The 26,614-nt window shown below is 52.3% G+C and overlaps 1 protein-coding gene across 2 annotated transcripts in view; it reads right to left on the reverse strand.

Annotated features, from left to right (window-relative positions):
• Nucleotides 1-6,166: 6,166 nt before the first annotated feature.
• LOC116278112 (tyrosine-protein phosphatase non-receptor type substrate 1-like) overlaps nt 6,167-26,614 on the reverse strand; it is a 44,023-nt gene continuing 23,575 nt past the window's right edge. For both annotated transcript variants that reach the window (XM_072943944.1, XM_072943946.1), the window contains exons 4-9: nt 23,434-23,754; nt 22,533-22,859; nt 20,657-20,767; nt 17,608-17,632; nt 11,151-11,190; nt 6,167-8,678 (exon numbers count right to left, since the gene is read on the reverse strand). In XM_072943944.1, the coding sequence (XP_072800045.1) occupies nt 8,424-8,678; nt 11,151-11,190; nt 17,608-17,632; nt 20,657-20,767; nt 22,533-22,859; nt 23,434-23,754 (1,079 nt within the window). In that variant the 3' untranslated portion in view covers nt 6,167-8,423. The remainder of the gene's footprint in view (nt 8,679-11,150; nt 11,191-17,607; nt 17,633-20,656; nt 20,768-22,532; nt 22,860-23,433; nt 23,755-26,614) is intronic.

The following is a 26,614-nucleotide window of genomic DNA, read 5'->3' on the forward strand; positions in this document are numbered from 1 at the left end:
TTTAAGATTTGTCTACCCTGATGCATGTATCGCTAGTTTGTTCCTTTTTATTGTTGTAACTCTTATTATTACCAATGATTTTCTCAGTCTCAGTTTCCTCTTCTGTGAAATGAGGTTAATAATTTCCACCTCAGAGAACGTGATGAAGAAGAAACAAGACCAAGAGCAACGTGGCCGCATCACTGATTCCCACAGGGGAGACTCTGCATCTCGCACGCAAGCCGTGCTCCCCACCACCTCCCCCTGGTCCCCGGAGAGGGGTGCCTTCCATCGTCACAGGAAGCCTGGAGCCCGAAGGGTCAAGGGCTCTGGAGAGTTGAAGGAGGACCCTTTGGATATGCGCAGCCGCGAGATGATGGCCGTGTTTATAAAGCAGATTGTTAGTTTTTAATTCTTTGCCTTGTGTCCTTTCCCCTACTTCTCTCTTTTAAGGATAATTAAAATGCAGGCTGGCACTCCCTGCGAGGAGACAGCTGAAGATTTAATTGCCCCAAGAAAAATTTTCCAGTGAAAGGTCCTGTGGTAATGGCAGCTCCCAGCCTGGCTGCCCAAACGCCTTTGCATCGTGCACATAATATTAGCGCTAATGCCTTAATCTGCATGGGCACAGGGTCCATTTACTGGCACGGAAGGAGCTGGGGCAGAACGGAGCCGATAGCCTCAGTCGGGCCACAGCCTTCTCGCCATTAAACTCTCACCCGGCCTCATTCTGGAGACAGGTCTGTGGCTCAGATCCACGCGACCGGCTGCCGCAGCAGCTGACCCTGCCCAGGGTGGGCCTGCAGGGGCAGGAGTCCCGGACGCCTGGGAACGGCCCCTTCCACCACGAGGGTCTGGCCTGTTGTCCTTGAAGTGGGGCCAGGAGGACACGTCTGCCGAGCAGTCGAGCCCCGCCAGCTCTCCAAGTCGGGCCATTTGCCAGCTGTGCCAGGGTTGTGCAATTTCAGGGTAGAGAAGGAGCTTTGCAATCTCATCCTGTTTTCGAAGTGTGGTCCCAGTTTCCCCAGATGAAGCATCAAAGGCTCAGACAAGGGTCACTGGCTCCTTGTCGGTTGGGGAGACTGTATCAGTTTTTTGAAAAGTGATTTCTCTGAATCCAGGATCATGGTGAAAGGCAGAGGGTCTCAATGCGGAAAGTCAGACACACTGGGGTTTAAATCCTAGCTCCAAACCTACCTGCCAGCTGGGGTATTTTGAGTCGTCTTAAGATGCTGTGCAGTCTCCAACTGCTTGGCCTTCATGCATGCTATTCTTTCCTCACCTTCCTTCCCTTCCTCCCTTCCTTCCTTCCTTCCCATTCGTGCCTCCATCCTCCACGCACCTATCCACCGATCCAGTCATCCTCCCTCCCTCCTTCCCATCCATCCATCCTCTCATCCTCCATCCTCCCATCCCTCCATTCCTCCTCCCATCCATCAAACAAATATTTATTGGCTGAGCACAGGAGTCAGCTGGGTGAGCTATGCCAACACCCCCTCACCCTGAGGCAGCTCCCAGGGCAGTGGAGGAGCAGGTGTTAATCAAGTAATCACAAGGTCAAAGTATACTTACAAATTGTGACCAAGGCTGCAAAGGAGAAATTCGGGACAGGGTTAGGGTGGTGTTCAACAAAAGAACTTGACCCATCTTTGGATTGGAGGACAAGCAGGAAAGACCTGGCAAGTATACCTGGCAGGAGGGAACAGCATGTGCAAAGCCCCTGAGGTTCATTCCAGGAACTGTGAGGAAGCTGGTGTTGCCCATGAACGGAGTGATGGGGAGAGTAACACAGGGCCAGCCCACACAGGGAAGGCTTGTTCTGCCGGTGCTGGTGCCTCTACGCTCTCTTTAGCTCTGGCTCATTCTTTCTCATCCTTTACAGCTCAGCTCAGGAATTTCCCCTGCAGGAAGCCTTTCTGCCCTACCCAGGCCTGTGTACTTTCTTCTAATAAGAAAGTGTCCAAAACTTGGAAATAAGGCAAAAAAGTTGTCTTTTCCTTGTGTTGCCATACTGGATTGGGGCACTTTTAAAAATCCTTTATACTGGCCCCCTGAAGGATTCTTTAAATTCTATGGGAATATACCTGAGTTTGACTTTGCTTTTCTGGATTTGTACATGTCATGTTTTATCATTTCTTGAAAATCACACCTTGACACCCCATTGTTCTGGGGGCGCTCCTGCCATGTTGGGATAACCAGATGCTCTGGCCCCTCACATCTCATGAGCTCACAAGGGTGTGACCATCTTGTGTTAAACTTGCAGCCTCAGAATTTTGCACAGGGCCAGGTTCACAGCCAGGAGCTTGAGGAATAATTATTGGCTGAATGAGTGATCTTGACCTGATCTCTTCGCCTCCCTGAGTGTCAGTTTTCTTATCTGTGAAGTGGACTTCTTGGCACCCGTCTGCAAAGTAAGTAAAGGTCCAGTGAAATATACAATTCCAGTGCCCATGACCCCGTCCGGCACAAGGTGGGCTTGAGTGCCCTTTCTCCCAAGGGCTGGATCCCAAAGGTAGGAAATGAAGGTCAGGCGTTGGGAGCTCCTGATCTGGTGCGGGCACTACTAAGTCACTGGGGGAAGGGAAGGTGACTCTCTGTGGGGCCAGGGAACTCAAAGGCAGCCCCACCAGGTATTTGGTGGGATAAGAAGACCAGCCTAGCCAGAGAGCCCAGTCTGGGCTGGGGAGGAGCAGAAAGTGTCCTTAAATAGACTAGGTGGGGAAGAGGATGCTGGAAACTGGGCTGGGGTGTTGGTTTCCCCAAAATTGGTAAGAGGGAGCCATTGCAGGCTAATGAGTGAGGGAGGGACTTAATACAATTATTTTGGCCAAGATAGGAGCACCACCATTGTTGAGCTCCTCTGATAACCTGGCTTTGGTGTCTGTGTGTGTGTGTGTGTGTGTGTGTGTATGATTATGCATAGAAATGTATGAGTGTGTATCTGTGTGTTTGACACAGTGAGGGAGTGAATGTGGGGGGTGGGTGTGAATGTGCGTGCAGGTGTATGTAAATGTGTGATGTGCCTATGAGTGTGTGTATGAATATGTGTGTGTGGTGACTGCTGTCTCTTCCAAAGGGTCTGATCAAGTCTCCAGTTAACCTTCACTAGGACACCCCTGAGGGGAAGATGCTACTAGATGTACAGGTGACCAAAGGGAGGCTCAGAGAGGAAGCCATTTGCCCAAGGTCACAGGGTGAGGACTCTGCGCAGCTGTCTTGACATCTCTGGGTGGAGAGAGGAGGGCCGTGGGTGCGGGGTGAGCAGGGACGGGGGGCAGTAATTAAGGGAGTCTCAGCAGACAAAGTGATGACAGGTAAATGGCTGACTGCTGTTCCATTTGCTATTTTGGTCACCTGGATGCTATCTTTCAAAGGAATTCAGTGACACTGGGCCCGGAACTGGGCTGGACTCCTGGACCAAAGACAAGGTGTCAACACCATCTTAAGAAAGTGTCAAGTTGGGGCAGGCATCAAGCTTGGGAACAGGGTTGAATCCCCAGGGGGAAAGGGCACCAGTCTCCCTAAAACTCTGAGGTGTAACTCGTACACAGAAAGATGCAGACATTGAGTGGGTACTCGATGGATTTTCACATCTGCAAGTCCCCATGTGCTCACTGCTCAGGAGGGGACACAGAACAACACCCCAGGCGATGCCTCAGGTTCCTCTCCATCACTGTTCTCTCCAAGGATAGCCCTCTCTGACCTCTGTCACCAAGGTTTTAATCTGTTTTCGAACATCTGGGGCACATGTCTTTTTGGAAAGCATATTTAGTATCATAATCCTGTATTCAGAAAACAAACTCAGACCCTAGTCAAACACAGTGCCGTGGTTAAGAGGGGGAGAACAGAGGGGAGCCAATGGTGGCAAGGCTGAACCCCAGGGAGGCCCCAGAGTCCGTCACCTGGCTGGTGACCAAACAGGAGAGCGAGACCACCTTGACACTTTGGGGGTCGGACCACATTGTATTTCCAGCACACCCCAACACTGTGAGCCCGGCGTCTCTCCTGCACTCCCCAGCCCCCTGTCAGGCCCGTCCAGGGCCCACCCACACCCACACCCACAGTAGCACCACTTCCCAGGAGGACGGCGGCCCTTGAACATGATGCATAATCACTCTGTGCTTCAATTTCTCTATCAAATGGGGGATAATCATAAAACCTACCTTATAAGTTTGTCAAGAGGATGGAGTGAACTGATATTAAATAAGTTAATATTTGTACAGAGTTTAGGAGACTGTCTGATACATAGTCAGTGCTTATGTTAACGCTAAATAAAATAAACAAACCTCGGTGGAACCTTGGCTGGTGGGAATATGCCAGAAGACGCAGGGGTGTTTACAGTTGGGCCTTAGAAACATGAGAAGGGGCAGAAATTTCCTTGATTAGAGTGTAAAGTGGGCAGGGCGGCAGAAGGCCAGGGCAATGGGTCCTCATGGATGGGGGTGAAGTTGGGGGGGTTCCTATCGCTCTTTTTTGCACAACAGGGAACCCAGAGGAGGTGCCTGGTAAATGCCAAATGCTTAACTGATTTCCTGGCAGGAGGGAGGGAGTTACTTGGCTCCCATCAACTTGGATTTCGCCTGCCAACCTCAGCCCTGGAGAGCCAGGCTGCAGAGGAGCGAGGCCCAGGTGCTGTGTCCCCAGGTCTCCTTGCCTGGGCATGCAGCCCTCCACCCACTGCCTCCCCAGAGAACGAAGGCTCTTCCCTGGCCACTCGGCCTGGATTCCTGTCTGGAACACCTCATCCTGCAAGCAGCACACATATTTCACAGGTTGGGGCCAAGGGAGGAGAGCTGGATTCTCTGTCACAGCCAAGGTCCTGGCCTGTGAGGCAGGCGGCCCCTCAAAGCCCCGCAGGCAGCTTGGTGTCTCCTTTTTTGATCTCACAGACCAGGCCTAGGGCTTGGGGCTGATCCCGGCTGGGCTTGGGGATCCAAGTGCAAGTCCTAACTAGACTTCAGATTCATTGTATGAGATTGGCTAGGTCATGGGCACTTCCGACCCTCAACTTTCTTTCTCTGCAAGATGGGCACAACCTCCACTACTGAGCAGCTATTAAATTACAATTAATTACAATTAAATGAGGTATAATGGGGGAAGAGCCACCAGACTCCCTGGGCTCAGCCATGGGGCATTGAGAAAATGACAACTTCTCTGTACCTCTGTTTACTCTTCTGTAAAATAGGGGTAATAGGAGTTCTTACCTCACATGGTAGTTGGGGGATTAGATGAGTTAATAACTGTAAAGCACTTGGCGTATTATTTACCATAGCAGGCATTAGCTATTATAATTTATGTATCGATATTAACTTGGTGGTTAGAAGTTGGGCACTGAAGCTGGCTGCTGGAATTTGAGTCTCAGCAATATCACTCATTTAGCTGTGTGACCCCACATAAGTTACACAACCTCTCTGTGCCTTGTCTATTAAATGAGATCAGTACGATTATTTACCTGGAAGTTGTGAGGTATAAAGAAGTTAATCAGTATAAAGTGCTGACACGCAGTAAGCATTAACTTTGAATGTTATGTTGACATCATTATACAATTGTCATTAAGATTATTAATATTCTTCTGGAGGGGAAGTAAAGAAGCTAACATTTATTGAGCATTTACTATATACCAGCATGAGGCATGAATCATCTGCAGGGATATTCTAAGACTAGCATTAGTTTCTGCATTTGGTAGAGAAGGACAGTGGGGGTCCAGGAGGGTGACCCACCTGTTCAAGATGCCACAGGTGGTGAGAGGCGACCTGACCACACTGTGCAATGATTAGGGCGGAAGGAAAGACCCAATGATTAATGAATGCCATGTGCCAAGCATGGGGTTCGGCACCTAGGGATCCCTTTAACCCCCACACTAATTCTGGAGTGCATATGGTCCCCATCGTGTCGATGACCAGCCTGAGTCTCAGAGAGGTGAGTGGTTTGAATTCCGTGGCAGAGCTGGGATTCAAACTCGGTTTTTTTTTGTCAGAATTCTGCTCCAGCGGGGGTTTTAGGCTGCCTTACACTGACTCCCTCTGAACCAGGGAAGCAGTCTTTGTGCCTATAAAACCCAAGAGAGAGAGGACTAAATGCAGGGGTCGCTTTCAAGCCCTGGGGCCCTGGAGAAGCGATCTTCTCCCAGGCTCTTGGGGACGGAGACAAACTCACAGAGACAAGGACACTCAACACCCAAAGGGGCTGTTGTTACCCAGAAATCTTTATTACAAAAATATTTTGCAAGCCAAAAAGTTTAAGTTGCAACTATATACAAAATGGGGCCTGTTTCCTTCCCCGCAGTCTTAAAATAAACTCCCGAAACCACACTCCTTCCGCGCTGTTGTTTCGACCTCTTCCTTTTCCTGGGGTTCGATACACAAGGTATGGAAATCTCCAGGCTGCCAGGCTGAAGCTAAACTACGTGACTTCCCTGGCCTCCATCCTTCTTCCCCTTCCAAAATTCAAAATAAAATAAAATGAAAACGGCACCAAGAAAACATTCTTTTAAAATGCTGTGTGCGTATGTGTGCTCACACATGTGTTCTCTGTGGGCAGAAGAGAGGGAGACCAAGGTTTACAAACCAACCTTTTGGAATCTGGAAATGGCCCGAGCCAGGTGGCCAGGCCACTGCGCTCCCAGATGCCACAAAGAAACTCTGGCTCGTGGGGCCAAAGCTGCCCACATGGCCTGTTGGCTCAGCTGATTCTTGGATGCAATCATGTAAAACACCAAATCACTGCCCCTCCAGAGAGCTGGGTCTGTGCTGGGCTCCTGGAGTTCCACCTGGAGGACCTGCTGATGGGCAGGATGGCTTAGCGCCTGGCTCTTACAGCCTGAGCCAGGCAGTCCCTGGGCATCAAATGGCTGGGCTCAGGGGGCAGTGAAGATCAGCATCTCAGCTCTGAGTTGAGCAGTCACACATGAACAGGGCTTGCAACATCTGCGTGCCCTGGGCCCAGCCAGGCCCCTACACTGTACTGGAAGGGTGGGGGTCCAAGGGTAATGGGGTCACAGGCTCTGCCCAGCCTCCTGAGACAGAGGGACAGTCCTGACTTTCTGGCTGTTTTCAGTTGATTCCAGTTTGATCCCAGTAAGGTTTGAGAACAGAAATGGAAGAAGCTTCCTCCAGTGATGAGCTCAGAGAGCTGGAATGCAGGAAGGTTGCTAAAAGGCGGGGAAAAACAGCCAGGCACAACTTTCGACCCTGCATGGACCTAAAGTGCTTGTGAGAGATGGAGTTGGGGCTGGCGTCTTTCCTCTCCCCTCTTTGCAGGTGAGCAGACTGAGGCATTAGGTCTCGACCAGGCTGCACGGGGCAGGCAGCCTGGGGAAGCATGGAGCAGGTTCAGATTTACCACCCTGGGGGCTCAGAAGGCAGGAGTACCAGCCACGTGGAGGGAAGGCGAAGTGGCTCCATGCAGCAGCCAGCCTGGAACCTCCTTCCCCGCCCTCAGGGCTTGGGGACTTGGAGGAACTCTATTTCCTTAAGAGAATTCCTCCAGGACAACCAACCATTCGATCTCAGACTGCGCAAGACCCAACCACGTACTTCAACACATGACAAAGAGCCAGGATAACACTGCTGTTGTTTTAAGAAGAAAACAGAACAAAACACCACAGATCAAATTTTCTGACACCTCAGTTTCAAGATTGCACATTTCACATTTCTCAATAATTTACAGGCGTCCACAGCGAGATGTTGTGAGTTAGTGCTAGCTGGAGGAGGCAAGCTCAGGTCTGGAAAGGAGAGGTGGGGCCAAGTGGAGCATCTGGGTCTGGATGACAACGGCTCCTCCAGGAGTCTCGAGGGCTGGGAGGAGGAGGAAGGTTTTGTCCTTCGGTCCTTGGTGGTGGGGAAGTTCCTCAGAGGGTCCTCTCCTCCCCAGGGCTTGTGGCCCGTCAGTCCCGGGATGGGGAGACCAGAACTGATGGCAGCCACCTCACCAAGTCTTGGGATGCGGGTCCCAGTTTTTTCCCCCAACTTCTCCGTGGATGGACAGTTTGATCTAAAGGGAAAGCTCTCCCCAAAGCCCCAGCTGGGTGCTACTGGGAGGAGGAGGAGGTGGCTTTTCTCCCTCCTCACTCTGGAAGATCAGGCTGAGGAGCATCAAGGAGGCAGTCAGGGGTCTCCAAGACCATGACTGAGACCCATGGTTGATGAACAAAGGCATGAGAGTTCTTGCACCCCTAGAGGCTCAAGCCAGTTCCCAGGTCAGTTCCCCACCTGGTCTGGCAACACCAGCCTCCATGTGTGGCAACACAGGGTGGGAGCACGGCCACCCTGGAAATGCTGGAGAGCCAACTGGGTTGGGGAGACAAGAGCAACCCTTACCCTTAGGTCGCAGGGCCTGTGCCACCCCGGCCCTCCGGGAACTGAGCTGGCCGTCCTCATCATGGCTGCCCCACATGGGACAGGAAGGCTCGTGGGGACAGACCCTAGAGATGACTGGGGCCCTGTTCACTTCCTCTGGACCTGGACACTGGCATACTCCGAGTAGGATGGCTCTGGCTTGGGGGCTGGCTGCTTGGGGGCCCGGTTGAGGTGGACCATGTCCAGGTCGGCATAGGTGAGGGTGTCCTCGGACACAGGCGGCGGGCGGGCCTGAATGCTGGCATACTCCGTGTGGTTATTGGGTTCATCGACCTGCGGGGTGGACTTCCTCCCCTTGGGCAGATTCAGGTCAGCATAGGTGATGTCATTGTTGTCCTGGATCTAAATGAGATGGAGAGAAGGTCATTCTGGAGCCCCCAGCCTCCCACTTGCCCATCGGTCCCCCTCTGGATGCTTCTGTCTGGTTTGGGCCTCTACTGGCTCAGCCCTGACTCATGCCCCCTCTTCTCTGGCCAAGGTTACTTTGTCTCCAGCCTGGCCCTTCCAATTAGCCTCCTCCTCACACAGCCTGAAGGCTCTTCCTCAACATCAGGATGGTCCCTTGCCCTGCCTCAGTGTCACCCCCTCCTGCAGTTCCTTGACGCCCTTCCCCACGCTCTTCCCTGTGCCAAGAGTGTCCATCCCTCTTCTTCCTTGTAAGGAAACCCAATCCACCCTGTAGATTTCATCCTAAGCCCCTCCCCTCAGCTGGGTCCAGGGTCCATCTCTGTGCTCTGTCAGCCTGTGCTTCTCCATTTCAGCACCTGCTGCCTCGGACTGTGACTGCTTGGTGATTTGAGTAGATTCGGATCCCCAGTGGGTGGGGCCATTCATTTATCAACTCCTTTATTCAACAGCTATTCACTAGGCATTTGTCATGATGCAGAAATCAAAGCTGGCACAGGAGAAGCCCAACCAACATTGAATGAATGAAGGAATGAAGGAACAAGTGGCAACTCCAGCCCCATTCAGGGTGGAGCTGGGGACTGGGAGACAGAGAGCAGGGGTGTGTGGGAATGGGACCAGCAGTCAGCAGGAGGCAAAGGTTCTGTAGGCAGAAGCGGAGTGTGAATCCTGGTTCTGCTCTCTCTAGCTGAGGGACTTTGGGCAGTTCACTTAGTCTGTCTGGGTCTTGGTTTCCCCATCCGTAGAGTGGGTCTAATAGCATCATCTATCACCAGGGTCACCGTGAGGATAGGATGAGACGGTCTAGGTCAGGCTCTCGGGGCGGAGCCTGGCTCATCCGAGTGTGCACGCGTGATCAGCACGTGTTAGCTGTCCTCTACCTCCTGGCAAACCTGAACTGCTCCCACATGCTCGTCCAATCACCCACAACGGCTGCCTTGAAATTACCCATCATGAGCTACACACTCGGCTCCTTCTGTGCCTGGCACCGGTGCCGTACAGGTGGAGGGGAGCTACCAACAACCGTGACTCCCACTTCATGGGCAATAATAACCGCAGACCTCAGTCCCCGACGGCTGACGGGTGCGCTGCTCTCACGTGGATCACGTGACTTCAGCCCTGTCACAGCCCTGCTTGGTAGGAATTTTTTACTTCATTTTACAATGAAGAATCTGAGAGCCAGGGAGGTTAAATAATTGCATCAGTCAGTCACACAGCTCAAAAAGAACCGAAGTCTGCTGGCCTCGCAAGCTGTGGTCCGACCACACAGCCCGTCCTGAACTCGCTCATTCACTCACGTCTCTCTGGGAAACCCACACCGACAGCATTAAACTCCCTGCCGGGCCAGGGCTGGCCCCGGCACTGGAATCCCAGTCAAAGGCCACAAGCGCCCCAAGAGCTTTGTTTGCTGGCCAGCCCTGGCATATAGTAGGTGCTCAGTAATTCCTGGCTGACTGTAGATTTTGTACAGGTTTCAGTGACCAGCTCTTTGGTCATCATTCTTTCCCTGGAAAGTTTCAAAAACAACTTTAACTTTGAAATTTCCAGAAGGTAAAATGACTGAGGAGAAGGCTTTCCTGTCCCATGACTGGAAAGGGTCATGTTTTTCTAATGACCACCTGAGCTCGTGCCCAGGGCCGCTGGGGGCCGGGCTGGGCCAGGCCGGGCCAGGAGAGTCCTGGCCTACAGACATCGTGCATTTTAGCAGCCCTGACTCTCCTTCAACAGATTCCATCTAGGACGATGACAACTGCCAGGGAAATGTCAGGGACAGCTGGCATATCCTCATTCCAGGTTCAGGGCAGGGCTGTCTCGTTACAAGACACAGAGGAGCCCTCTGCCTCCGAGGTCTGACAGTGTCAGCCGGTGAGGACAGGGCCAGCGTTCTCGGAAACAGGCCATTCATGCTGCCTGTGACATCTCCTCAGAGATGTCGAGGCGAAATCGCCAGCTGGAGGGAGTGTGCCCTTGCACGAAGTAATTAATAACACAGGGTCCTGCCATCAGCAAAGGCAGTGCGGCGCTATGTTACTCTGTGTGAAAGCACAGGGCTGCAGGGGTGCTCCCAGAGGAGGGACCGGCTCTGGCGAATGCACAGAGGCGGGGCAGCATGATGAGCACCGAGCCTGACTCAGTCTCAGGAGCACCGTTTACACGGAACACATGGCCAACGGTGCCCGCTCTGAGCTGTGCCATGGTTGGCACTGAGTCAAGGGGGCCAGACCGGGCTCTCCTGGCTGGAGTGGAAGGAGAAGGACCTCAGGAATGCAAGGATCCTCCGCCCTCAGCACCTCCCCAACCCCACCCCGGGAAGGAGTCTTAATTTAGAACAGGATCTGCAACTCCTGTTGATGCAAGGAAATCACACCACCCAGCTTCCCGGGAAGGGCATCTCACTGAGGACTGTACCTGGGTTGTGTCTCTGGTGTTCTTCTCGGGCTCGTGCAACCTAAAAAGGAAAGAGACACACAGATAAAAATAGCCTCACTATCTCCAGCGCTCATGCAAATTGATAAGAATAACATTCAGGTCCCACTTCCTATATGGGTGGAGGACATGGATGAGCGATTCCCAACAGAAATACAACTGCTTATCAAATGTTTGGACAAACGGCTTTTCAGCAATGCACTACCTCTTTTTGTTTACCCTACGTTACTGTCAAGATCTATAAAAATGATAATACTTGGTGCTGGGGCAGGTGCAGTGAAATTGGCAGGTTCATACACTGCCGTGGGAGGGGCCCACCGGCAAAAGCCTTTCTGGAAGCAGCTCGGCAAAGTCAAAAGCTTGGAAGGTGTCCTCATCTTTTGACTCATAATCACACATTTTTGTGGGGGCTGGGGGGTGAAATTCAAAATATAGAAAAAGCTTTGTGCACAAAGGCATTTACCACAGAATGAGATGAGGGAAGTTGGTTTACATCTTACAGCTCTGTCAATTGGGACTGGTTAAGGAAATTAGGATAGATTTGTAGATAAAGATTTGAAAGGTTTACGAGGAGGGTTGTTTTTTCTTTATTACGAATGATTACATTAAAATGATAAGTGAAAAAGCAAAATTCTCTGTGGGATGATCTCAATTATGGAGAATGTGTGGATAACGCTGGAAAGAAACAGAGTAAAATGCTCACAGCAGTGGTCTTTGGGTGCTATTTTTTCTTCCTTTTAGTTTCCCATGTTTTCTAAATGTTCTATATTGTATACATCAAAGTCTTATCATTAAAAAAAAGAAAAGAGAAGGACCAAGTGTTCCGGTTAATCACAGAAGCTGTTCATGCACCTGATTCTGTAATTGGAGACTGTGGCTTGACTCACTGTAGGGTCACAGCCAAGGTGAGGAGCAAATCAGAGCTGCTGGTTCTGCAGAAGCTGTGTAAATTCTCAAGCCGGCCACTCTGGGGATGTTAGTCTGGGTCATGTCAGAAATGAGCAATGGGGCTTGGCAGAGGGGTTATTCATGGATTTGGCATGAATATTTGGCTCAGAAAGCAGTTCGGGGGCATGGCGGGTCCCACGTGGCCCCAGAAACAGAGACATTGTCTGGTGGCGAAGATCACTCAGCTCCATCCATACCCTTCCCGCTTCCAACCTCTCTGGCTCCCCACTGCCTTGGATTCAAGTTCAATGCCTTGCTCTGCTCGTAAGCCCTGTGTGGTCTGGCTTCAGATGACTTCCCCAGGCTCATCCGCTCCCCTGCCCTCATTCACCCACTCACCCACCCACCAAACATTTCTCAACAGCTACTTGGTGCAACACACTTTATGGGTCAAGGACAGCCTTGAATGACCCCCTCACCCACTTTCCTTCTTGGTTAACCTTTGTGTATCCTTCAGCTATGGACTCAACTATGGTGTCACCTCCTGAGAAGGTGTCTCTCAGTGCTGGGCCGGCTAGGCTGCCCCTCCATGGAAACTTCAAACCTCCATGCGTATCTTGCCTTCTGGTTTGTGTGTCTGTCTGTCTGCCATGCCTCCTCACCACATGGGCACAGGTGGTCCAAAGTGACTTGGAATGCATGCCCGTCGGGCTGCCCCAGGGCCTCTGCACACTCACTTCTCCTTGCCTTTTCATCTGATTCATTCCTTCTCTTCTCTCAGAGCCTGTTTCAAATAGTCCTTTCTTGGGGACACCTCCACTGAACCCCAAACTCCTTTCTCAGAACACTGGGCTCCTTTCTTTCAGATTAATTATCACAGACCAGAAGCAGTTACCCATTTTTCCACGTCTGTCTCTCCTCCTGTCTCTCCTGTCTCAGCGAATAGCACTTCCGTTACTCACCGCTGTGCTCGAGCTAAGGAAGTGAGAATCATCTCTGATTCTCCTTCCTCCTTCTTTACCACCCACTGCAAGGCTTGCTGACGCTGCCTCCAAAATACCTATCAAACCCCTCCAGTCTGTCATCTCCACCATCCCAGGTTTTAGATCCCCGAAGGGCCTTCCCTCGGGTGTCTCTGTCCCTGCCCCTTGGCACTCCATCCTCCACGTGTAAAATGCATAAGTGATGTCGCATCATTTTTCTGCTTAAAACTCTCAACTCCTTCCCACCACACAGTGAAATCCATCTCCGTGTCCTGACTGGCCCAGCCCAAGGGATCTGCCCGCCGAATGTCCTCATCCTCCGCCTCTCTCCCCCGGCTCACTGCACTCCAGCTGCCCACAGCTCCTCCACGTTCCATGAACATGTCCAGCTGCTCCTGCCTCAGGGTCTTGGCGCCGGCCCTTCCCCCTGCCTGGTCCACTCTTGCCCCTGATGTCCCCAAGGCTCTCATTCCTCAGCTACATTCTAAATGCCACCCCCTCAGACAGCCTTCCCTGACTGCGCAACACACCCCCTCCCTGCTCTGCTCCGCGCCCGCCTTTGTTTTATTTAGCCAGCACCTGCGGCACATTGCGTATCAACCTCCCAGCTTGTTTGGTAAATGCCTCCCAATGGACCACAGCCTCCACGCGGGCAGACTTGGCCCGTCTCATTCACCACCGGAGTGCCGACGTCTCATAATGGGCCAGTGCATCATCAGCCTACCGTGAATGTTTGTTGAATAAATGAGTGAATGAACATCTCTCCCATCAGATCAAAAGTGCCAGGAGACCAGGCCTAGAGTCTTTTTTGCTCCTCTTTGTAATCCCTCAGCTTAAGGCCTGGCACTGAGCTATGCTCAGTCTAGGCGAATAAGTGAAAGGGTGAGGGAAGCCTTAAACATTCCAAGAATAAACGCAGTGAACGTCTGACAAGTGAACAAATGGCCGATCGAATGAACCCCGGTGCCCAATTAAGGGAGCAGAGACACATTTTTCTCTATCTAAGCTGCAGAAGATTACAATGTTCTGCCCAAACATTCCTAACCCAGGGAGTTGGAAATAGCCAGCCCCCTCACCGGCCCTGCAGCCTGACAGGCCCTTGAGTTCAAAGTGGTGGCATCTCCACCCTGGCACCCTCCCGGGGTGCTGGGTTGTTAGCCACACTAACGTCCTCTGGAAAGCGTCTGATCCCAGGCAGCCGAGCCGACGCCGGCAGCTGCATGAGAAACCGCCGTTGCCACTCACTAGCTATGACTTTGGTTTAGAGAGATGAAAGGGAGCGAGCGATCTCACGGCTCCCTCGGTAGGCTCAGGCTGGAAAAATAAAAAACAGGCGGAAAACGGTTGGTTTCTCTGGGGAAGGAGAAACAGGCAGCAGGAGGCACCGGATCAGTGATGAAGAGCCTCAGCTTCAGTGTGAGAGAAATCGGGACTGAGTTGCAGTTCAGCGCTTAGTAAATGCGGTGGAATCTCGGGAAGGTCACCCGACTTCTCTGAGCCTCGTGTCCCTGACCACACACAGGGACAATAATCCCTGTAGGGCGGGGGTTCTCAAAGTCTGGCTCAGAAACGGCAGCATCAGCACCACCTGAGAACTTGTCAGAAACAACAAATTCTGCAGCAGAAACTTGGGGGGTGGGGCCAGTAACCTGCATTTTAACAAGCCCTCCAGGGGATTCTGCTACACGAGCAGGTTTGAGAACCGCTGTTGAATTAAATTGGGATAACAGTAAATCATAGGGGTTTTGCGATAATTAAATCACCAACAAGCTAAAATAGCATAGATCTGCGCCTGGAACACTCCGAACGCTCAATAAATGTTAGCTGCAGATGCTGTCTCATTATTACCAACACGGCCCTTTTCTTCCAGAAATGTATTGTCTAATTGAAGAGATAAGACATGCAAAAAATAATGACAACAAGAAAAACAAAACAAAACAAAACAAAACAGAGAGATTCGTCCATATTCGGGGCTGTGAAGCCACTGACGGGGCGAGGTTTGGGGATCCAGAGAAGTTAGAGACCGGGGACTGCTGCGGTCATCTGGGATGGCATTCATTCCCTCATTCGTTTGTTCATTCAACAAAACTTTACTGAGCACTTGTTCCATTCCAGGCCCAGCGCCAAGTTCAGCAGCTCTTAGTGGTGAACGTGAGGGAAGTGGATTCTGCTTTCAAGAGGGTTGGGTTATACTATGGGGATCAGGGCAGAGACAGCTTGAACACACTGGGGTGTCAATGCAGGGGCACCAGGAGAGCTCGCAGGAGGGGCCTCTGCCCCTGGAGGAGGCAACACCCTCGCTGAGCCCAGAAGGAGGAGCAGGAGGTAACCAGGTGAAAGGAGGGGTGCCCGTGCTAGCGCCCATGATGCACAACTGCAGGGGGAGCTACTGTTCAGGGCCTGTGACTGCCGCCCCCTGGAGTTGTGCAGCCCCAGGGTGGTACAGGAGCAGGGGTGGGGAGGGCACCTCAGGGAGAGAGGCCAGGGCACAAGAGCGAGGAGGAGAGCGAGGATGCAGAGGGAAGGGGTGGGGTGCAGGGGCGCAGCGTGGCTGAGTCACGGAACACAAGCAGGGGGAGTGACCGGAAGTGAAACTGTCAAGCCTGCAGGGCCGGACCACGAGGGACTGGAGGGCCCCAGGAGGCATCTGGGCTATCTCGAGAGCCACAGGGAGCTGTTGAGGGCTTTTAGGTACAGGATCAAAGTCGAGTTTTGCCTTTGGAAAAGCGTGTACTTGGTGTGGGAAGTGTGACGGGTGAAGGCACGTTTCCCTGGGGACAGTGAAAAGTCTGATTTGGCTGGATTGGTGGCTCTGCTTGTTCAGGGGATGGGGAGGCTGGCAGGTTGGCCAGGGCTCAGAAAAGGAGACCACCTGTGGAGGTCAGATCAGAAAGCGGGGCTTTCTCCCATGGGTACCACAGACTCCACTGCTGGGCAGGAGGGACGCACAGAGCTTCCCAGGGCCCCCTCAGACGGTTAGATGCTCCTGCTATGTGCAACCACCATGCCAAGCATTTCCCCATCACTACACCCATCACCTGCTGCCCCCAACACAGGACATAGCACCACCGTGCCCCTAATCTCGGGCTTGTCCTTGACCCTGCAATCCATTGGCAAATCCTCTTGGCTCTGCCTCCAAAAAATATCCAGAATCTGATCATTTCTAAGCGCTTCCCATCACCCTGGTCCAGGCCACCATCATCTGCTTGGACCATCACAGCAGCTTCCTCTTTAGCCTCTCTGCCTCCACCCTCACATCCTATAGCTTGGCTCCCACACAGTGGTCAGCGTGATACTTTTAAAACAAAGTCAGATCATCTCCCTCCTATGCCTCCTCATCCAACTGGGAATAAACTCTTGAGTCCTAATAGCCACAGGTCATACATAGACCACTGGTTTCCACTCCAGGTCATCAGTCAGAATTGCTTTGCAATTCTGAAATCCACAAAGCTCTAAAACAAAATCAAAAGATTTGCAAAAACCTATTTGGTTGCAAAATGTGACCTGAACCCACATGAAGCTATTTACAGTTTGTATTTATTGGCCTCAGTGAGGATGTGCACATTTCCACGCAGGCACGTTCACGTGGTAGATGATGGGGCACTGCCTCTACTCTGCTGGGGGGGCACACTGAGGGGGTTCCCCAAAGCAGAAAAGTCAGGGTTAGTAACTCATCCGCTGCATGGGCTTCAGCTCAGTGACCGTGGGCCTGCGCCTCCTGATCTCATCCCTTCCCTCCCCCTCATTCCTTCTGCCCCACTGCTCCCCGATCCTCCTGGCACTTCCCACCTAGAGCCTTCACCTCACCTGCTCTCCCACCCAGCACGCACCCCCTCACAGGTCCCCAGCTTCAGTTCTCTGTTCATGTCCCCTCTTCAGCGGAAGCCTCTCCCCTGCTGCCCCCCGACCCCCAGTCTCTACCCCCTTGATGTGTTTGATTTGTCACCACTTGACAGGACACGCCGTATTGTTTCACCTCCATGCTTACTGCCTGCTTCTCTCACTGGTGTCTGAGCCTCATGAGGGCCCAGACTGACTCCTGTTCACTGCTGTAGCCTCAGCACTCAGAACAGAGCTGGTGCCCAGGAGGGACTCAGCAGAAGTCACTGACAGCATGAATCAACAAACTAATGTACCGCCTGCGATGTGATGTCATTGCCTTAGCCTCTGACCAGGGCACAGGCTGCAGAAGGGCCAAGGTGCTTCTACCCACCCACCCAGCATTCCCAGGGCCACCTGTGCCAAGGCACTCAATAAATCCTTAATGAACGAAGGAAAGAGCAAAGTAGACAACATGGAATGGGGGGGGGGGCGCGGCACGTGCAGGGTCTCAGTGTCTATGGACAGCAGGCAAGAAGTCAGCGCCGTCGTGTGCTGAAACCCCCTCCCTTGAGATAGTCATTAAAGACGGACCTGACGCGAGGAGCTTACAAAGGAAAGAAATGGACAGGCTGACCGGCACAGGGTGAGGGTCAGTGGGTGTGGATTATTCTTTGCAGTTTTGGGGGGAGCTGTCCAACCACCAAGTAGTAACTGAAAAAGCACCCCTAGCACAGTGATGCCCTTACCTTGTAGAAGAAGTGGAGCCCTTGGCTGAAAGAGAAAAGAAACAAAAGCGAGTCATTTAACCTAGAAACACAGTCTTCTCATGTAACTTTGTTTTTGCAGGGTTGTGGCGGGGAGAAGTTTGCCTCCAGGGATATTGGGAGGGATGGTTGAAATCACATCCTCCCAACCACAGGAAACCCCATGCCCACCCCGGGGTGGGGGGTGTCCATTATCCTCTGTGGAGGAAGATCAGTGAGCTGGGTCTTCCTGCTTCCCTACCTCTGGGAGTTGTCAAAGGTCAGATCCCAAAGCAGCCTTCGGCCTGGGAGAGGCCAACTGCCCTACTGCTGTCTGAGCCTCACTTCCATCCACCACACACCTTACCTGAAACCCTTCAGCGAGCCTGGGTCCCCATCAGGGCCCTTCACTGCTGGAGAACAGGCTCTAACAGGACTACAAGGTGAGGGCTGGGGGGAGGGGAGCAAGAGTGAATCCCACTTCTGCCACCAACTCACTTGCTGTGTGACCCTGGGTGGGTCGTTTCACCTCTCTGAGCTTGGATTTCAGTGCTCTAACTCACAGGGTTGGGCTGGACATTCATTTGCATCCCACCACTTTCCAAAAAAGGATTTTGGGAGGAAAGAAAAGGTCCATCTGGCTCAGAGATTTTAGGCCTGTGATATGGGGCATCCCACAGAGAAGCCACTGGGGTTCAGCCACCATTTGACTCTCATTTTGCTGTAAAATTGTAATTAAAAAGCAACAAGCACTGGCAAATGTGCTCTGCACCACATTTTAACAGGCTGGAGGCTGCCACGATGCAAGAATGCTTACTGCCAGATGAATGCTTGGTGCCCGGGCAGTACTGGAGTTTTAGGTGAGTGGTACCAATTAGCAAGCCTGAAGCTCAGCATCTAACATTTGAATGGAGGCTGATGGGCTGTCAAGTGCTGGGACACAAGTCATCACACAGAACCCAATGATGGGACAGTGATCACCCCTATTTTACACCGAAGACACTGGATGACTCCCTCAGGTCACAGAGCTGGTAAGTGACAGAGTTGAAATTAGGGTATTTCACTGCAAGTACTGAGGTAGAGGATGAACAGTCACCTCCAGGGACCAATGAGGGAGAAGAGGTATCTCATTGGGGAGGAGGGGATTGCAGAGCGGCCTTAAACGTGGTCCCTGGAGAACCACTGCCCAGGTTTGAATCCTAGCCTCCGCACCCACCAGTTGGGAGGCCCTAAGCAAGTTTTACAACTTCCTCATGCTTCAGTTTTCTCATCTGTGAAGTGGGGTCAGGTCTGTGGTGAGAACGGTTTCGGGCACATCAGAAGAGCCAGGTGAGTGCTAGTTGTCACTGTCACTAGAGCCTACGTTTGAGAGCTGGCCTCTGCACACAAGCAGACCCACCACTCGGGGTGGCCTTCACCGGCATCTGAAGGTCTTCAACCCCCAATTCCTCCTCCAGAACACAAGTTGCCGATGCCTCTGCCCACACTAATGAGCTCACATGTGCCAGAGCCTGATGTGGTGCCCAGGGATGAGGCTCCAAAGGGAGCTGGGGTTTCACTGACACTATGGATGCTCCATCGAAGGGCTGGCTCGTCACCCTTGGTGAGCAAGGGATCCTGCCTCCCCACCGAAGGAGAAGTCCTTCCTGTGTCGGCGGGGGTGCTCTAGGAACATTAGGGAAACCACATAGTAGGCAGAATCTTGTCCAGATTCCAGAGATGTGGAGCCTGACAGCAGCCCTCCTGGACGGGAGCTTAAAGCTCAGTCCTTCCAGCCGGCCCAGCAGGGAGGGAAACTTGAGGGGCAGAGAAGAGGGGGTGCAGGAGGGCTGATGCACAGCATGCTTGTCGAGCTCAGCCCGCAAGTCCGGGCGCAGAAGCGCAGCTCAGGACAGCACTTTGCAGGCTGCGGCACGTGGTGCGTGACAACCAGCATTTTAAAGAGAGTATAGTATAAAATATGACAAAAAAGAAAATATCAGAGTTCCAATTTTATATATGGGATGTGTGTGTGCATTAGGGTGAGGCATGAAATGTATTTCTATCACTTGTAGCCAAATAAGTTTCAGAAACACTGGCTTAAAATTGTCTCCTCCAAGAGTGGGAAAGAGGACGTGTATTTTTTTCAAGTCTGAGAATGTGTCAGAGCTGCTGTTTCATATGGGCTTACTGGTTTCATAACCATCCTCCCAGGCCAGCACTGCTACACCCATTTTACAGGTGAAGAAACTGAGGCTCGTGGAGGCCAAAAGGATTGTTTATAGAGTATATACAAGGGTCTGGAGCCCTGGTTCAACTGACTCCAAAGTCAGAGGCCTGGCCACAGCAACAACTACACACACCCATCCCCCCTACACACACAGACACACCCACACTCACCCACATGCATGCAAACAAGGGGACAATGTCTTGGATTTGAACTTGTACGTCCCTGCTGAGGAGTCAAAAGCCACACACCTTGCCACTATGAGGGGAGATTTCTAGGGAGGAGGTTCTTATTTCTGGGCTCATGTACAATACTGATGACAGGAGTTAACATTTACTGAGCACTTGCTGTATGCCAAGCACTTTCCAAACACTGTACTCGGAATCACCCATTTAATCCTCCCAAAGGCCTTGGAGGTCGGTGTTGGTATTATCCCTGCTCCCTCTCAGCCTCCTGCCGGGGGCTGGGCATGTAGCCTGGACAGGTAAGAGGGAAGCAGAAGTTTGCCAGGGGGCCCCTGGGAAACACTGTTCCTCCCTGAGACTCTCTCACCACCATGGCAGCTCCTTGCCTTCCACCTCGGTAGCGATCCCATGGGGATGTGAGGTCTGGAGCAGTGATGGCCATCTTGCAACCACAAGGGGAAGGCCAAGTGGGGGGCCCACCCAGATCCCAGCCTGGTGGAGGGGCCGCACAGCCCTGGCACTGCTACCTCTGGACTTGTTACTGGGAGTAACTGGACGTCCTTCTGGCTTAAGCTACGTGTAGCCCAAAGCAGAGGCCTCCCCCTCTGGGAAGGACAGCCCAGGGGCAAAGTCTCGGGGAGGCAGCGGGGAATCCACTTACCTTTCTTCTGTCTGACTCGGAGGAGGTAGAGGGCCGCGATCAGCAGGGCCACCAGCAAGGCACACACCACGCCCACCGCGATAAAGATACTGTGCCAGTTGTCAGGCTTGTCTAGGACCACACAAAACAGAGGCGTCACGTAGGAGATGTGTAAAACAAAGAAAACAAAAACCCACTGTCCCTTTCCACTATGAGACAGGCATCATTAACTGAGAACCTCTGGCTCAGACATTTTGGGCCACGCGGGCACCTTCCTGGGTCTGCACACACCTCCCCTTGAGGGTCCCCCACGGGCAGCACAAACACCAGGCCAAGACGCCAGGAGGGATGTGCTGCCAAAGGCCATGGAGGAGCCCCGGCTGCAGGATGTGGGCGGGAGTCTCCCTCCCGAGGAACAGAAGCCTGTTCGCCCTCATCCGAGTGAGCCAGGCACTGCTGCCCTGGTGACACAGGTCTACCAAAACTCCAAAAAGGCATCACACACACACACAGCGGGAAGGGGTGGTGAGGAACGGTGGTCGTGCTACTGGACTATGCAGAGCTCCAAAGGTGTGCACTGGTCTGCGCCAGGGACCTGGACAAGGGAGTGCCTAACCCAGGACACTTGGATTGGAGACAGTGAGGATGGGGCTGGCGTCAGGGCACAGGGAGTAGATCTTACGTAAGAGGGCAGGGCTCTGAGCTGCAGAAATGCAGGTTCCAATAAATGGCCCTCATGTGTGACCCCAAGAAGGTTATTTAAACCCCCCTCCACACACTGGCTTCCTCACATGTTACTGAGGCCAATTATAATCTCTACCTCACTGGATAGCTCTGAGGATTACCTCACTAACTAACCAATCAAACATCTCACTCATCCTTTCTAAAAGTATTCCTTGAGTGTCTACTATTCCTTGTGCCTAGCCCTAAAGCTACGATGCTGAGACAGCCAGGGTCCTGGTAGCTTGGGTCGTCTCCTTCAACACCGCCAGGGGCAGGCAGAGCAGCCCTGACAGAGGCACAGACTCTTCCAAGCCCCCCAGGACTGTGACAGCCAGAGTGGGTCCACACAGCCTGCCTCCCAGCGCAAGGCTCGTCCTGTGAACACCAGCCATTGGTGACATCCAAGGGCACCCTGACAATGGTCCCAAGGCTTCTTCAGAGCTATTCCCTTGAAGGATGCATGAAGGAAGGACACAGCCTCTATGCTAATCCATTCAAAGAGTCCGCTACGTACAAGGGTTCGGGTGATGGAAACTTCCAGAGGAGCACCAACTAGGTGCTGCCATTTTGAAAAAGAAGAGAGATACACCAACAACAGGCTGGAAGGGGGCTGAGAAAATGACACCCTGACACCTGCCGCTCTCTCACACGGGCACGCACTTTGGCCTAGACATGCCCCTTGGGAAGTCATCCCACAGAAGTAGCTGCATGTGTAACAGAACACGTCCCAGGATGTTTAGTGCAGCCTTGATTATATTTGCGATAAGCCACCGACACCCTGCAGCCCCGGCCCCGCTCCCACGAGGGCACCCTTGTGATGGCAGCCAGCGAGGCCAGGCAGAGGTAGGAAGGAGCAAGGCGGAGGGAGGAGGGCAGACGGGGAACAGTGACCGTGATCTTTGCTAGTAGAAGAAAGCAAGAGAAAGGACAGAATGCTCTCCCTCCTTTCCTGCTTCCTTTCTTTAATGTGTAATTATTAAATTCAAAAGATCTATAAAGAATGTACCAAACTCTTACCAGTGGGACTCTTGGAGTGTGGGATTTGGGGGAAGGGAACTCATTTTAAAATTCTGTATCCATTGACTTCTAGACTGTTCTATAATAAGCATGAGTTACTACTTTTAACATTAAAAACAAAAGTTAAGAGCCAGGTGAGTTGGAGTGGAGGCCTCACCAGGGTGTTCATGTGTGTCCTGGTCCTTCTGGGGAGCAGAGGCCTCCAGGGTGAGGTTGGCACTGACCGCTGGCTGCCCGTCGTGCTCCACCCGGCAGGACAGCACCTCCCCCCTGTGGGCGGACGAGTTCACCAGGAGCCAGCTTGTCCGGTTAAAGGTCCCATCCTTGTTCTCCGTGAGGGTCGACGCCGCTTCTATCCGGGACACGTTTCCGTTCTCCACCCAGCTCAGCTGGAGGTCTCTGGGGTAGAACTGCTTCGCCTGGCAGGTGACGTTCACCTGGGTCCCTGCCGTGGGCTGTTGGGTGACCTCCAAGGTGGGCGGAACTGAAACAGCACAGGGCAGGAGCTCTGACCTTGTGGAACAGAGAGGTCACAGGGCAGGGGCTGGAGAGCAGCTCCCAGCCCAGCAAGGGGGTGCCTGAGGACAGAGCCAGGCATGCAGCAGGTGCTCAAACACTTGTGCAATTTGCATATCAATGAGATCCTAAGCACCTTGCAGGGCACACAGCAGGTGCTCAAGGACTGGTTGGTCCTGTTAGGGTTATAATGTGGGGAATCAGTAAGCAACTGGCATGCAGTTGGAATATAATAACTGCAGCCAAGTAAGTGAAATCCCTAGGCACTTAGGGGCTTGGCTTAGAGTAGGTGCTCAGTAGTTGGAGATGCTGTTGTAAGTAAAGGAAACTGCTGAGCACAGTGCTTGGCACGTGGCAGGTGTCACCTGGCAGCTGCCATTAAATCAGTAGTGAGTGACCAGCACATGGAGGTGCCTGGTGGTCGGGAAGGACTGTCAGGAAATCTACTCCAGGCAATTCAAGGCCTGGAGCCAAAAGCAGGGGGAGGAGCAGGTGGGGCTTGGGGGCAGGTGTGGGCTTGGGCTGGTGTGAGGGGCATCTACCTCGGATGGTCTCAGACAAGTTGGCAGTCCCACGGAGAGGAGGGCCCCCCTGCAGGGTGACGTGGGCCACCTCGCAGATGACCTGGGAGCGAACATCCCCCGGGGCCAGCACCACCTTGGCTATGCTGGAGACGCTGTAGGAAACGCTGTCTCCCTCCGGGTCCACGCTGGTCTGGGAGGCTGCGATCTCATTCCCGTTTTTGAACCATTTCAGGGAGATGTTTCTGGGGGAGAAGCCGTGGGATCTGCAGGTGAAGCTCACTGTCTGCTCAGGTGGGGCCCTCGTGGCGGGGCCTGATACCACGGGAGGAGAGGGTTTGGCTACAAAAGGAGCATTTACAACAATGAACATAATTGTCATTATCATCACTAATGATAAGCTTGCGACGCAGTTAAGAACGTTCACATATTTTTTTAAGATTTTGTTTTCAACTATATTTCAATTCAATTTTGTTGCAGGGGGAGATAATCAGGTTTATTTAATTTATTTTTTTTCATCTTTTTTCTTTAGTTTACTGAGGATTGAACCCAGGACCTCATCCATGCTAAGCATGCGCTCTACCACTAAGCTATACGCTCCCCACTAAGAACGTTTACATATATTATGTTTCAATCCTTCTATTAGGTCTCAGAGGGCAGTGTCTTCATCCTCATCTGAGGAGACACACAGGTTCCCAGAGGTGAGCTCTGAGTCAGGGCCAGGGCCAATATGGTTTCCAGGCCTGAGTTCAAAGTCCACCTTCTTTCCTCTGCCAGGTAAATTCCCACCAATCTGGGCACAGGAACAAAAGACCTGATGGCTGTCACTCTCCTATTAACTCTTCCTAGCTGGGCTCCCCTGGGGAACTTAACTCCTATCAGAGAAGCATTTACAGAAGTAAGTGCAGGGGAAGCAGGGGTGGAGCGGGACCACCACAGATGCTGGACCATTCTGGGCAGCAGACGAGACGTATGGCCGGGGCCCCTCCCAGCTCCTCATCTGTGAAACGGGACAGCAGGCCTTGTCCTTCCTGGGGTTGCAGTGAGGGTTCAGTCTGGCAGTGGAAGCATCCTTGCTTTGAGTAAAATCAAGATGCTTCACAAAACTAAACAAAGATTTCTCTTCAACCTGGACTGTATTTATATCCAGAGCTCTCCCTTCAGGTATTTATTAATTTACTCCATAGTTTTCATTCTCTCCACAAATATTCCAGTAGGACTAATGTGCCAGTCCCTGAATTTCAAAGGAAAAGGGTGAAGGGATGTTTTTCTGAATCTGGGTTCTTCTCTTGGGTCAGTTTTGAGTTGAAAGCAAAGGTCACTGAGAGCTGAGAAAGCAGAGGTGGTTAATTTCTTAATTTTTATTAAGTCAGAAGAGACGCAGACACAGGCCTGTGAAGCAGGCAGAAGCAGTTCCTGTGTCCAGAAAACATACACAAATCAGAGAATCAAAGTGAGGGTGCAGGGAGAGGGGTATAGCTCAGTGGCAGAGCACGTGCTCGGTGTGTACGGTGTGCATGAGGTCCTGGGTTCAATCTCCAGTGCCTCCGTTAAAGGGAAAAAAAATGTGAGTGCAGTTTCTCCCTGTAGAAGTTCCTATAGGGTGTCTTCAAATTGTTCATTATTACCCAATATCGCCTGTAAAAGTCAAAAGTCGACAGACAGCAAATATTACAAATATTTGCATTTGTCAATAGTTAACCAGCTTCCTAAAACTCATGGAACATTTTAAGGATATAGTAAGGGGTGTTACTTGAATATGTGAAGTCATAAAAACACCAGCATTCTGGATGCCCCTAAAAGGACGAGACGCTGCGATCAGCCTGAGGCTGCCTGATCCACCCATGACCTTCAGCTCTTCAGTTCCCTCCACCCGCCCTGAGAAGGGTGCCCGAATAGGGTCCCATTTACAGGACAAGGCTAAGGGAGGACGCAGCTGGCCAGGGACACAGCGAGGAAAGGTTGGAGCTCATCTCAGTGCACAGAGGGCTGATTGATTTTAGGGACTCTGATCTTTATCCTTGAGCCTCAAAATCTGATTCTGGACAAACCTGATCAGACGAGTGAGGATGTATGTAAAACACAGAGCCTGGTGTACAGCAGGTGCTTAGTGAACAAGACCTGTGATTGTTATCACGTGATCTGGTCATTCCTAGTTCTGAAACTACCTGTGTATTCCTTAGATGGTAAGAAGGCAAAACAAAAGCTCAATGGAAACACCAAGAAGAGTCTCAAATCCTGCTCCATGCAGCTGCTACGTAAAATCCACACGAAAAAAGGAGTAGAAACACCAAATTATGATTTTCCCCCTATTTTTAATAGTCCCCTCAGAAAACAAGTTTGGGGAATTGGCTTTCAAAACACGTGAGATCACAGGCGTTTTTCTGGCTATTCGCTCTTTACAGAAAGCTGGAGGCATTTTGAAAGGAGAGAGGACAGATTCCATCAGTGCCATGTTGGTGTGTTGAGGCAGGAGGGCTCTGGGCTGAGCAGGGAGTGTCTGCGGGGATCCCAGCGCCTGTTTAGACACAAGTCTCTGAAGCTGGGGAGGTCTCCCCATTGACGAAGCTCCAGGCAAAGGGTGGTCTGGGCAGCCCCTCCTCGAGGCTAGAGAGGGCAGGAAGCCACGCTCAGGGAAAGCGTGCTCCCGGGGGTGGGCTCTGCCTGCCACTCCACTGGGCTCACTTTCTTGGGCTACTAACGGCTGGGGAGTTGGGCTACACAGGCACCACGGGGACCTGCCTCTGTCAGGGAAAAAGCCCAGCTCCGTCTGTGACCTCAGAGAACACGGAGCCCAGGGCTTCTCCGCCAGGGCTGTGGGCAGCATCCCCTGCAGGAGTTAATCAGTCAGCTGCCCGGGCCCACGTGTCTCCAATTAAACCAGGGTTTCTAGGGTGGGGACGGGGGCTGGGGATCTAGTCAATGTTACCTAGGTGATTCCCATGGGCAGCCAAGGTGGAAAGCATCCGGCCCCACCCCAACCCCAGTTATACTCAGTTCTGTACGGAGTGAGCTGTCCAAGGCCTCCGGCTACGGCACATCAGAGCTAATGCTGGTGGAAAAGGTACTCTGTGCCGGGCTCTGCTCTAAGCTCTGTACATGGATCCCTCACTCAGTCCCTGCAGCGGCTCTGGGAGGGCGGTGCTGACAGGGACGGACCAGGACCCCAAGCCCCAGTGCGGAGAGGGACGCATCCGAGGTC

Source organism: Vicugna pacos, chromosome 19 (genome assembly GCF_048564905.1).
Source record: "Vicugna pacos chromosome 19, VicPac4, whole genome shotgun sequence".
Classification (NCBI taxonomy): Eukaryota; Metazoa; Chordata; class Mammalia; order Artiodactyla; family Camelidae; genus Vicugna; species Vicugna pacos.